The sequence below is a fragment of the Corvus kubaryi genome, unplaced genomic scaffold (genome assembly GCF_017639235.1).
Source record: "Corvus kubaryi isolate FWS band 111438036 unplaced genomic scaffold, C.kubaryi_AGA036_p1.0 37292, whole genome shotgun sequence".
Taxonomy (NCBI): domain Eukaryota; kingdom Metazoa; phylum Chordata; class Aves; order Passeriformes; family Corvidae; genus Corvus; species Corvus kubaryi.
In genome coordinates, this window is record NW_024581091.1 from 698955 (window position 1) to 711274 (window position 12320).

The 12320-nt window shown below is 53.2% G+C and overlaps 2 protein-coding genes across 3 annotated transcripts; both read right to left on the reverse strand.

Moving 5' to 3' along the window:
- Positions 1–1623: 1623 nt before the first annotated feature.
- LOC121663968 (alveolar macrophage chemotactic factor-like) lies at positions 1624–4962 on the reverse strand. 2 transcript variants are annotated; one of them, XM_042026878.1, is made up of 6 exons: positions 4129–4962; positions 3828–3957; positions 3593–3676; positions 2224–2359; positions 1852–1935; positions 1624–1739 (listed from the first exon to the last, which is right to left on the reverse strand). In XM_042026878.1, the coding sequence occupies exons 1-6, from the start codon at positions 4190–4192 to the stop codon at positions 1734–1736; spliced, it is 504 nt and encodes a 167-aa protein (XP_041882812.1). In that variant the 5' UTR covers positions 4193–4962; the 3' UTR covers positions 1624–1733. The 2 variants fall into 2 exon arrangements, with proteins under 2 accessions (XP_041882812.1, XP_041882813.1); XM_042026879.1 differs by lacking the exons at positions 1624–1739; positions 1852–1935; positions 2224–2359 and adding an exon at positions 3212–3489.
- A 102-nt stretch (positions 4963–5064) lies between these two features.
- LOC121663969 (interleukin-8-like) lies at positions 5065–12225 on the reverse strand. Its single transcript, XM_042026880.1, has 4 exons — positions 7092–12225; positions 6633–6762; positions 6023–6106; positions 5065–5532 (listed from the first exon to the last, which is right to left on the reverse strand). Exons 1-4 carry the CDS (start codon positions 7180–7182, stop codon positions 5520–5522), a joined length of 318 nt encoding a protein of 105 aa, XP_041882814.1. The 5' UTR covers positions 7183–12225; the 3' UTR covers positions 5065–5519.
- Between the last annotated feature and the right edge of the window lie 95 nt (positions 12226–12320).

The following is a 12320-nucleotide window of genomic DNA, read 5'->3' on the forward strand; positions in this document are numbered from 1 at the left end:
ATGTAGCTGAGTATTTTTGCTTCCTTCTTTCCCTGTAAGGAGCCTGAACCGTACACAAGTTTGGTCACACTCCCTCCCTTTCACCCTTCGGTGTTCCAAGGTGACACAGATCCCAAGAGAACCTTGTGGGAACCACTCACATCTTAATCCTCTCTGCCAAGCATCAGCCAAGAACTCACTTTAATTACAAACAACTTTAGGTGGAGATCATAAGCCTCTAGATCCAGGTATGGCACCCAACCCCTCCCTGTGGTAATGGTGCGGGTGAGAGTGATCCCGGTGCTGGGGCTCATCCATCCTCTTTGGAGGCTCCCACACCATCTCACAGTGGTTACTCTGAGAGCTCAGGGGTTTTTTAAGTCCGATTTCTTTCTTGTGCGTTGCCTTTGCACCCGGGAGGTCCCGTCCTTGAAAAGATGGAAGTGCATGTGGAGCAGGGCAGCTGCAGTGTCACTCCCAGGTATGCTTACACTACAGTTTTAGGGGGATTTACGCCCTGGTTCATGGGAATAGCTGCTTTGCTTTAAATTTGAGAGAGTGCTGAGCTCTGGCGTGAGGAAATGCTGCTTGCCCTGGACCTTCAAGCAGCTGGGGAAAGGGAGGTCATCAACCCCTGAACTGCTACATTTTTCCTGCCTTTAAAAAGTAGTTTTTAAAAAATTTAATCACTGTGGAGGTGGGATATTGCTCATCCACAATGGATAGGTCTGGGCATCCACCGGTTTCTTCCCACCTGTGTACTTCCAGGTCCTTCTGGAGTGAACAAACAGCCCTTTTGCAACCATTCTTGCCCCTGCTGTTGTTCCTGAGGACCACAGGGCAGGAAGGAGGGGGATACAGAGGACTGGGTGGGTGTTTCCCAGCTTGTCACTGCCCAGGGACACATTTTTGGCATCCAGCGGGGGTGGGTGGGCGAGCAGCACAAATGTGATTCTAGAGACCTTAAACACCTCCTCACAGAATGGCCAAGCCAGATCATAAACAGGGATAATCCTGCACAGGGTCGTAAGTCACACCTGTGTCACCTCAGTCCATGTGGCCAAGGCACATTCCTGTGCCAGGCCAGGGTCCCCATCCCAGGAAAATGGGGCTGCACAGAAAGCCTCAGCCAGTCACTGGGAAATCTCCCACTTGTGTGTTTCCACAGCCAGGAGCCAGCACCAGACCCTATCCAACTCCTGCAATTACAAGCTCCTGCCCGGAGCTGTCAGAAAAAGGCACCAAATGCTGGAGCAGAGGAAAGGCAGTGCATTCGAAAACGTCCTTGGCAAAGCAGCCAAAGGCTTCACGGTGCCACAGTCTGGCCTAAATGCCCACCCCAAAATTCCCAATTTTTACACAAATCCGGGCAGAAAGAGCTGCCACAGCCGAGGGGGGAAGCACATTGATCCTTTTATTGGTGGCAGCCGGGATGGGCTGCGGTCGCGTGCGGGAACAGCGCAGGCACCTGAAACGGAGGGAGACAGCGGGTGCCTGAGGGGAAAGCCTTTGTCGGGGGAAGCAGGGAAAGGCTCCTGGCCCTGCCAAAATCCAGAGAGCAGAGGAAGCACCAGCATTGTGCCACTAAACCCAGTGTATCTCAGGGCAGGGGGGTTGTGTCGTTGCTGTCCCATGAGGAATTCATAACCATGGACTCCTTGGATCTGGACAGTGGGAGGGATGGGGTGGGGGGTCTCCGAGGGGTCCAGCAGCACGGTGCTTCCCGCCGCGGCCGCGGCAACACTTTTTTGGTGTCATTCCTGCAGATTTTGTGGGAGGAAAGAAAGGAAAACAGGGGTGTCAGGGGGAAGAGATGGTCCTGCCAAGGCGCTGGAGATGCCGTGTGTTTTCCAATCACCGGGCATCACGTACCTCTGCGTCAGCTTGTGGATGAGCAGCTGGATCCAGGGCGCCTCGGGGGTCACGCACACCCGCCTGTTCTTCTTCAGGGTGAGGCTGCAAGGCCACGAGACCCCTCAGCCCCACGCACGCCCCTTCCCCAAAGCTTTTCTAACCCACAGAGAAAACCCCTCTGCTCCCTCGGCATGGATACGAACCCTGGGCAGCAGAGACATGGAATTTTGGGGCCTTTACCTTAGCACGACGAGCCACGCTGGGAGGAACCCCCTTTAAATCGGGAAGCAAGGGGCACCCCAGCATTTGGGGGCTTGCCCCACTATGTACTTTTGCACCAGTGCACAAACGAGCAATTTGCAGGAATTGGTTTCCAGGCTTCCCACTTACATGATCTCCTTCCTCCTGCAGTGAAGGCCCGGCGGGGTAACGTCGATGGTGAGGATCAGCCCCAGGTTGATGACATGGGCAGTGGATTTGATGCACTTGCACCTCATGTTGGTCAGCAGGCTCTCCAGAGACAGACCTGTGTGCCAGGGCAGCCCACACCAGGTCTCGGCCCCCAGTGGGGGAGGCAGATGGCGACATCCCCCTCCCCACTATCCCATCCCCTCCCTGACACCCATGGGTTGCTGTTAATGGGGTTTGTAATGAGGCTAATCCCTCCCAGCACAGCCTCAAAGCTTCCTTTCCTGTATATGGAGGGGCTTTAGCTGCAGGGTTGGAAAACGTAACTAACATCTTATGAATTAAACCCATTGCCCACCCACCAAGCACTTGAGTTTTATGGGGTCTGGAGGAGAAGCATCTCAAACTCACAAGGCAAAACCTCCCCTCTCAAGCCCCAGTATCCCGCTCCAGCTTAGCCACAGGGTTTAAAAGACAAACTTGAGCTCAAAGATGGACAAGAAACAAATCTGAAAGCTTAGCAGAGCCCACGCTCAGCCCCATCTGGGACACCCAACGCCACTGTCCAGGCGTTTGGAGGGGGACATGGATGGACACCCAAAGCCACTCACCGCCTGCCGGCACCGAGCTGCTCAGGAGCAGGAGCAGGGCCAGCGCTGCCGGCAGCAGCCGCATCCTCACCACCCACCCCGAGCTGTGCCAGGGCTGTTTTATAGCCAGGCCCCCGCCCCAGGGGGATTTCGTAGGCTGGGAAGCGCCGGAGGGGGAGGAAAAAGGGGCTGCCCCACACCTCAACTTCCCTGCCCTCGCTTCCCCCCGCTGCACGTGGCCCGTGCTGCCTCCTCGCCAAAAAAGGCGGAAAGTGCCGTGGCCACCTCTTCAAAGTTCCCGTGGTTTTGGCCGAGGGCTGGTGCCCCCCACGCCTCCCACCCCAAGCATCCCAAGCCCCCAGCACACCACAGGAAGGGAGGCAAGGGACAGCGACAGAGGCCTGCCGCCTTTATTGGGCCTGCTGGGTCACACCCAAAAGGGACACCCAGCACATGGCTATGGGATGGGAGAGGCTGGAAGCAGGGACGGGCATTTTTAAGGGTTTAAAGGCATAAAAAGGGGCTCAGGCAGCAGCGTGCTCCCCTCTGGACTGGGGTAAGGCGACAGTGGGATGGAGAAGGGAGGCAGTTTTGGGCCCAGCACATCTGGCCGTGCCTCTGGTAGCAGCTTCCTCAACGGGGAGGCTTTTTCTTCCTCCTGCCAAAAGCAGAAGGGGGAGGAACGTGTGAAGACAGGTTCCCACGGGATGCCCCTGGTCCCGCTGGGAGCCCCTGGTGTTCTGGGGGAAGGGGGAACTTACAGGTGAGGGAGGTCCTGCAAGAGTTTCTTCACCCAAGGGGCGTCAGGATCCACGCAGACCCTCTTCAGGTTCTTTAGCTTAATCCTAGAAAACGAGAAGCCTTTCAGCAACGTCACTTCCCCTCCTGCAGACAGCTGAGCCTCCCACCCTTCTCACAAAGAAAACGAGCACAAAACCGAAGTAATTCAGGGGAGATGGGGGGAGCAGAGGCTGCATAGCCCCGGGAGCCACTTACACCACCTCGAGGCGCCGGCAGCTGCTCCCCACGGGCCAGACCTCGATGCTGCTGTATTTCTCCGGGGAAATGAAGGCTCGGGTGCTCTTGAGGCAGCGGCAGCTCAGGTTGCCGTTGGCTTCCAGGATTGCTGGAGGGGCACACGGCCATGGCTCACGCATCACCTCAAACCCCGCTGCCAACCCCAAAACCGTCTCTGAGCAATGCATCTCCCACCACATCCCTGCAGGATCACCCACTTTAAACCCTGAAAGCCTCACAGCCCCCAGCATCCCCCAAGCCCACCTGAGGGGAGCCTCACCTGTGTCCCCAGGGTGGTGGGTCGCCAGCAGCACCCCCAGCAGCAGGGCCACCCGCACAGCCATGCCGGCCCCAGTCCCGGCCCCGGCAGCATCCCCCTATTTGAGCCGGGAAATAGGAGAAGTGAGGCGGCACGGGCGGCCCCGGGGTCGCGGTGGTTTTGCCCGACCCCGCTCGCTGAGTTTGCAACACTGCCGATAAAATGTGGCTTGGGGCTTGGCAGGGGGCCCGGCTTCCCGAAACTGGCTCTGCTTTCCCCTTCCTTTCTTTTCTGTTTCCTCCGACTTTGTTCTTAGCGCACACAGCCCCACGAGCCCAGAGGTTTTCTGGGGTGCTTTTCTGTCCTGCATGATCAGGTATTGCCCATTTCTCCTACAACCACGTTGTTCCCCCACAAGGCACAGCCCAGCACTGCTCTGGTGACATTTGCTTTTGATTTTTTACCCCAAAACTCTGCCAAGTGACCTCACACCCATTCCCAATGTATTTCTTCATTGGCCTGGACTGGCTTTTAAAGCCTTAGAGCCACCTGTAAATCCCAGCTCCATCACTTGGATGTGGGGCACTTGGCTGGATTGTCCCATCTCCCTACCAGCAATATTGTGCCCTCAAATCGCCACCAAGGAAGGTAACAGGTTAGGATGGGAAGGACCCCTGACAAAGGGGAACACTGCCAGAGGGCATGGTTAGATGGGATACTGGGAGGAAATTCTTCCCTGTGAGGGTGGTGAGGCACTGGCACAGGGTGCCCAGAGAACCTGTGGCCACCCCATCCCTTCAAGTGTCCAAGGTGAGGTTGGATGGACCTTGAAACAACCTGGTCTAGTGGAAGGTGTCCCTGCCCACGGCAGGGGGTGGGACTGGACAGGCTTTGAGGTCACTTCTAACCCAAGCTGTCCTATGATTCTATGTCATACACTGCTTCAAAGCCAGGAGATCCAGGGAAAATAAAACAGAAGGAAAAATCCTGAATTTTATTGGGCTTGAGCTCTCGGGACAGGACATGCCACACTGTGCCACACAACCCCCAGACACACACATTGTCACTGAGCACTTCACATGGAAAGAGTCACGAAGTCATTCCTAAAGAAGCAGGAGCAGCCCCTGACAGGGAACGGCTTCACAGTCCACAGGCAGCTAAATAAATGAAGGATCCATATTCACACTGATCCAGGGACCAAGAGCAGGGGAAAACACCCCCACAAACTTGCCATGGGGCTTGGGCCAGCAGTGAGCCACCCTCCCCACTGCCACTGCCACCAGAGCCAGATGTGGGGCTTTCGGGAAGGGGATGAAGCGAGGCCAAAGTGAGGAGCAGCCAGGTCTGCACACCTGGGCATCATCCGCCAGCCCGCCTCGGGGCTCTGGGCAGCAACTTCCTTAGCAGGAAACTTATCTTTTCTTCCTGTGAAAAGCAGAAGGAGGAGAAATATGTGAACTCAGAGAAAAGCGGGTCCGGGAGAGGAAGCTCCTGCCTCAGCCGAGGGAAGTCGCTGCCGCTTCCCCGGGGTGGGCATCGCTCGCCGGGATGGCCACAAACCCAGCACAGGCACAACGAAGGAGGGCAACTTTCCCAGCCCAGCATCAACACACTACTGCATCTGCCATGAGCAAACCATGCTCCTGCCACTGCTCCCCTCATGGTTTTTCCCCCAAAATGGGTTGGAAGCGCAGCACTGTGCGTAAGCCAGGGAGACCCACAGATAGGTGACGTTGGTCTGAACACTGCTTTGCACAGCAAAGAGCTGCCCCTCGTCACTTTGTAAGTGGGTCCTTTGGACAGCAGCAGCCCCTGTGAGAGCTCCTGGGCCCATGAGAGCTTCCTAGAACCATGGATGTGCTGGGATGCTGTCTGGGGCCACCTGAGCCACAGGGGTTTCCATCGAACAACTTACGTGCTGGCAATGCGCTTCAGCAGCTTCTTTACCCAAGGGGCTTCGGGATTCACACACACCTTCCCTGAGGTTCTTAATTTAATTCTGAAATGCAAGGAGAGTTCCTGAGCATTCCTGTCCCCTCCAAAGGCAGGGATTCAAGCAGCCAGAGCTGATGGGGAAGACTCAGCTTTCACTCACAGTGCCAGCAATTCTAGAAAGCCGCCAGAGACAGAGGAAGCCACAACACAGCCGGGAACAAGCAAGACGCAAGACATTCCAACACGGAGCAGAAACTTGAAGCCCAGAACATTGTTCAAAGACAACTTTTTCTGGAGCTTTACAAATGTATCAACACCGAGCAGCTACAAAAATTTGGGAAGATTCATTACGGCTCATGCTGACTCAGTGTCTGAGGAAGCGCTTCCTCCAAGCTGCAAACACCCCCTGCTCCAGCACGAGGAAAGTACATTTTCCCCTGCCAGAAAGATTCCTTTAGGCCCTGGGGACTTGTGTTTCTGCACCTTATGTTTCTCAGCAAGTGAGCTGGTGGCATTTTTGGAAAGGTTTCATTTCCAGCAAGGCGGTGGAGAAGCGAGATGGTGGCAGCAGCAGAGCCCACGGCACTTACATGATCTCCATGCGCCTGCAGCTGCTGCCCACAGGCCTTATCTCAATGCTCTCGTATTTCTTGGGACTGATGTATTCCGAGGTTGTCTTGGCACACCTACAGCTCAGGTTCCCGTTCACCTCCAGGATGGCTGAGAGAGAGAGAAGGTGGCAACTTACAGGCACAGACAGCGCCGTTAGGGGTGCAGCAACTCCGGGAGCTAAAGGAAGTTTCCCTTCCCATGTTTTCACTGACACCACTGCAGGGACCACAGTGAGAAGCTGCCACCTGCACCTCTACCTCAGCTCCCTGCTCCCATACTGTTCGCGAAAGCTGAACCGAACCCCTGCAAAGGATGGTCGTACTTCTTCCCTGGCTACAAGGCAAGCCCTCGGCTAAACAGGCAGGAGGATCCCAAGCTCCCCCAGTCCCTCGGGGCGCAGGACGCGGGTGATGCCAGCAAAGCCACCTGGAGCTCACCTGCGTGGACAGAGTGGGACATCACCAGCAGCAGCAGCAGCAGCCATGGGAGCAGGGGGGCTCCCGTCCCCACCCCAGCCGGCGCTCCCATCCTCAGGGAAGGCTCAGCCCCGGAGACGCTCTGCGGAACTAGGCGCACAAACACCCCTATTTATTGGGGAGGGTCACGCTCCGACACAGGCACGAAATTCACACCTCGGCAGTCACACCCGGCCGGCGGAGCACGGAGACAGGTGATGTCATTTCTCAGATGCTCCCCACAGCCAGCCCAGAAGCTCAATTGCCAATATTATTAATTAAAACCAGCCATTGGGACGGAGTGCAACGTTTGGATTCCCCACACGATCTCCCCCACGCCTTGTTTCTTGTGGGTTTCTACCCACATCACCCTTCATTCCCCCTCAGCCACAAAAAAACCCCCAGAATAAAAGCAGAGCACAAGCCCCTGACTAAGCAGGGGGGTTTTTAGTGTACTCAGACATTTACATATTTCTTTCTTGGGGCTATATTTTCCCCATGCTATTTTTGCTGCCTCTCTCATCAGTGAAAACGCCTCACACCATGCCGTGGAAAAAAAATCACTACCTCTCTGCTCTATGTTTCCACTCAGCTCTTTCAAATTCCACGCTTGCCAAGTGAGTAACACACCCAGGATGGCCACAGAAGCACCCCGTGCCCTCCAGTGTTGGTGGAACGGGGGCTTTGCCCTGAATGAAGTTGGCTAAGTCACCAGTCGGGAAGCAAAAGGGGAACAGGACATGCGGCGAGGCAAGGAGGAAGGAAGAGGGCAGAAGAAAAGAGATGTGGTTGCGTGATAATGTTGTAATTTGGAGCTCTCAAATCACATCAGCATTTTATACAGCAATAAAATGGTAAATTAAAAAAAAAAAAGGTCTTCCACTCAAACTCAAGCTGCGCATCTCTCCTTGAAAATCTCAGTTTTTCCTCTGACATAGGTCCAAAAGTCTTGTGAAGTGCTTGTCCAGGGGACAATTAAAGAGTTTAACTCCCTGGACACGAGGGTCACAGAGAGGCCAGAGACAACTTCCATGAGCTATTCCCAAAGTCCTACGGAAAGAATGAGTGCCTTGCTGTCACGGCAGTGAAAGAGGAGATGGCCTCAAAACTGATTTTTATTCGATCCTTTCAGAGTTTTCAATTTCCTTGCAGAGAGTTATTACAAGGAACCTAAACAAGGACTGGTCTTGCTGGGTTGTGGTGGGAGTCTCTTGGAAAAAATGGTGGGAAAGGCATATCAGGAGAGATGACTGGTCACCTATGCAAACTGCTGTGGAGGCATAAAAATCATCTGAAAATCTTTCTGAAGTTCCTGGCTTTGAAATGATCCTGCTTTTTAGAGCTGGGAAAAAACAAGAGAAGTGAAAGCAACTTTCCCCAGAGCTGCACTGTGGAAAAGATGGAGCTGGAGCATTCAGCCGGTGCTCTTCCAGGACTGGGGAATCCAACAGCATTGCTGGCAGTGTTTAACGAAATTGGTACAAGAGGAAAATTATCCCTGGACACACGCAATGGACAGACCAAGATGAGCCAGATCATGTCCCTGATTTGTGGCCGCAGCGCAGGTGTCCGCCTCCTGCCTACCCTGGAAAGGAGCAGGAGCCACAGAAACATCAGCTGGCTGGATTTCGAGAGGGTCTGTGAAGGGGCTCGGCAGCAGCCACGGTACTGTGATGGATGAGTAACGTGTAATTGATGAACACTGTGGTGTTTTCTCAGAAGGAAAAACCGCAGTTGTGGCGGTGGCCAGTATTTCTGCACAACGAGTGGTAAATTCTGCAAAGGGAGAAGCAGAGTGAGGATGTGACCCGTGACTATATTTAAGCTGACTGCTTCCTGGATGCCAGGAATTCACAAGAGTGGCCCTCATGTAGGGATGTGTGGCTGCATCCAGGCCAGCATCAACTGAAACACATACAGAGCACCCTCACAGCTTCTCCATTTTCTGCAGCAGCTGCCCCCGTACAGGCAAGATTTTAATTTAATTAATTTTTTATCTAATTTTAATTGGATTTTTGTAGTATTTTTTACACCTGCTGAATCCTGCCCATGGTACCTAAATCAGAAACTTCCAAGAAACAGTGGTGCAAATAGCATCTAAAGGCCACATGGAAAACCTTTTCCACATTTACCAGGACAGGCAGAAACCCAACCCTGACGTCAATGCCATGGAGATGCCAGCTCTTCAGGGAGGATTCACAAGAGGCTGCATCAGAGACATCTGCAGCAAACAAACCTCTCAGCCTCTCTGAAACCATTGTTTTGAGAGAGTGATTTTTCAGCTTACCCCTCCTTTCCCCACAACTCACTCAGGGCTCCTTGCAGGAGAGAAAAGAAAAAAAAACTGGGTTTTTTTTTTAAACAATTATCCCCCAAAAACCCCAACTGCAGTGAATCTTCACCACTGTGGTTTGTGGTCCTTCACCTGCTTCAAAGATAAAGATGCCTCCTGCTGAAACCCGGGAAACCTGAAACCCACACATATTTCAGCGTCAACACGAGAGCACCAGAATTAGCCAAAGCCTAACGAAATCAGTCCAAATTTAGGCTGGATGAGCAACACATCAAGCTCACTGTTACTTGCTGTCTTCAAGTGAAGATGCACAACTTGCTGGTGATGCAAGGGGACAAAATCGTAGGTTTGGCTCCTTTTTGGAGACAGCAAAGTGGTGTGACACCTCTGCAAGCGATTAAGAAACCTGCTCTGGCATCTTTAAAAGTATTTGGCGTGCTGAGGGCTAAAGAAGGGAATACGGTAAGAGAGATCGGATAAGGAAGATGGAGAAAGGCTGCCAGCAAGAACAAGGGAAACTAAAGAAAACTTTTAAGAAATGTAAATGCAACATTCCTGCCTCCCCAGTCCATCCTGAGTCGTAGGACCTCTGTGGAGCAGCTTTCTGCCGAAGGGACAGCAATAACAGACATTGTCGCCACCCAACCCCAGAGTGGGGACAGTTTCTGGGATGTCCCGGCCACCCCAGAGATGCAAATGGCACAGAGCAAGTGCAGGAGAAAATCCCCGGACCGCTGTGCCAGCTTCTCCTTGCCACTAGAAAAGCACCGTGGAGAACACCCCAGCACCCCCTCGAGCTCTCGACTCATTTCGAGTGTGAGTTACTCCAAAACGAACCCAACGCCGAGCAGAAAAGCGGTGTTATTCCTCAATGGCACTTCTGCCTGGCACGGAGGATGTGAAGCAGGAATGGGACCCAAGGGCTTTCCCAGAAAATGTCACTGGGGCCATGGGCCTGGCTCCCTCCCCACACATTTGCATGTGGACACAGGAACCAGTCTAGACGCCGCAGGTGCCACCGAGCCTGCGGGTGCCGTTGGCCATTTGCATCGGGGCGTCGTGTGACAGCGACAGCTCAACCCCCGGCTGTGGAGCAATGGGATGAGGAGGGAAACCAACGGACAGGAGGGAGCCAATGGACAGTGGCTGGGAGCATTGCAAGCGAGCTGTGCCTGTCAACTTGCCTTGCTGCCCCCTTTTCAACCTGATGTTCTACATATCCTCACTGGCTGGGAGGAAGGTCTCTGGCTTTGAGCACTTCCTTCTGGGGCTACCGAAGAAGCACTCCAGGTCCATTCACAAAACCAAAACAGGCTCCTTGAAACTCTTCCAGCTACATCCAGCCCCTGCTTCACGAGCCGGGAAGTTTCTGCTCAACTCAAAGGCTGTGATTGCTGGAGCTGAGTTATTCCTATTTGGGCAGCACATTCAGGCAAACACTTTGTCAACAGTCCTGGCACCAGCCTCTCCAGGAGTGTTACAGCAAAGTCTCCTCCCCTTCCCCTTGGAGTTTGATATCCTGATAAATGCAGCTAAAAGTTTGGTTAGAGTCTGGATAAGCATTTTCTATTTTTCCAGTTACCCGTGGTTTCCATTTCAGTTGAGCCCAAAATTAAGTTGTCTCCACATTACTTGCAGAATAACCCATAACTACTATTTCTGGTAGAGCTTGACATGGCCATGACCTGTTTTCTACTGGTTAAGTCAGAAGACAGTAGGTCATCCATAGCAAACCAGTGCCTCTCCTCAACCACACACAAGGGCAAAAACATGCCAGGAATGGACCCAAACTCGACCATCACTCTGGGGCTTACACCCAGAGTCATTATTTTCATTAATGTCCACTTCAGGCTTTGAGGCCCCTCCTCTTCTTGCAAAGTGTCTCCCTACTTTTTTCCCTTGGCGAAGATGCTCTCTCCACATTTCACCCACAATCCACCATAGGAGTAGAGTCTTTTATATTAAAAAAAAAAAAAAAAAAACCAAGCCAAGGGCAACTGCTCTCCAGAAGCAAGTAGAAGTGCACATGGTAAGGAGGGGAAATCCAGGTCGTCATGGAGAAGGAAGCTGCAATACCAATGAAATGAGCAGCCCTCCCCTTGGAAAGCCCCTTGTCAAGTTTTCTCTTGGAACCAGCACCCCCGAATCAGCACTCTGGACTTCAGCGCCTCACACCCGGAGATGCTCCTGGAAGAGACAGATAAACTCCAGCCCAACTTCTGCAAAGGACGTAAATCTCAGCAGCTGAAAGAATCGATACTGAAAGGAGTTGTCCTGGGCTAAAATAATCCAGCATTGCTCAGATTTGGGGGGTGAAGGAAAGGTGGGTCGAGCGCACAAGCCATGCCCCAGGCTGCAAGGTCACCAAGCCTCCCCCCTGCCACGTGGAAACGGGGAGGGAGATGAAAGGGCAGTGCACAGGGAGAGAAGAAAGGCTCCGGGAGACACATGAAAGTGAAACCAAGAAGCACAAAGCCATAAAAACCATGAAACCCGCTTTGATCTTTCCTCAGCTTTAATCTCGCCTGTCACTTACGACACACACCCTGAAAACTAATAAGGCCTAAAGACTCAAATCTGTCGCAGGGCATAGCCTTGCGCTGGATCCAGAACATTCCTGAAGCTGTTTGGGTATCTCCCCTCCCTTCCACACCCCACATTCCCACCTTGTTTGGGGCAGCCAGGAGTGAGCATTTCACCTGGCAGTTCTGGCCATGTGGAGTACGAGGAAGGCACTTGGAAAGACGTTTCCCAACATAACCTAAGCACAACAAAATGAGGGACTTTCCTCTTGCCTCAAAGTTGGGGCTGGGGGCACGTGGGCAGCCTAAATGCTGGAATTGTGTACGTACAAGGTTTAGGCTTGCCGTGGCACGAGGCAGCTGTGTAAAAATAAATTTAAAACATATATATATATA

Bases quoted from the DNA above. Each gene is read 5' to 3' on its own strand.
- LOC121663968 (XM_042026878.1), bottom strand. From the start codon at position 4,192: ATGGCTGTGCGGGTGGCCCTGCTGCTGGGGGTGCTGCTGGCGACCCAC. The intron at 3,958-4,128 runs GTGAGGCTCCCC...GTGCCCCTCCAG, and splicing joins CCACCACCCTGGGGACACAG to CAATCCTGGAAGCCAACGGC. The intron at 2,360-3,592 runs GTAAGTTCCCCC...CCTGGCACACAG, and splicing joins TTGCAGGACCTCCCTCACCT to GTCTGTCTCTGGAGAGCCTG.
- LOC121663969 (XM_042026880.1), bottom strand. From the start codon at position 7,182: ATGGGAGCGCCGGCTGGGGTGGGGACGGGAGCCCCCCTGCTCCCATGG. The intron at 6,763-7,091 runs GTGAGCTCCAGG...TCTCTCTCTCAG, and splicing joins GTCCCACTCTGTCCACGCAG to CCATCCTGGAGGTGAACGGG. The intron at 6,107-6,632 runs GTAAGTGCCGTG...CTTGCATTTCAG, and splicing joins TGCAGGCGCATGGAGATCAT to AATTAAATTAAGAACCTCAG.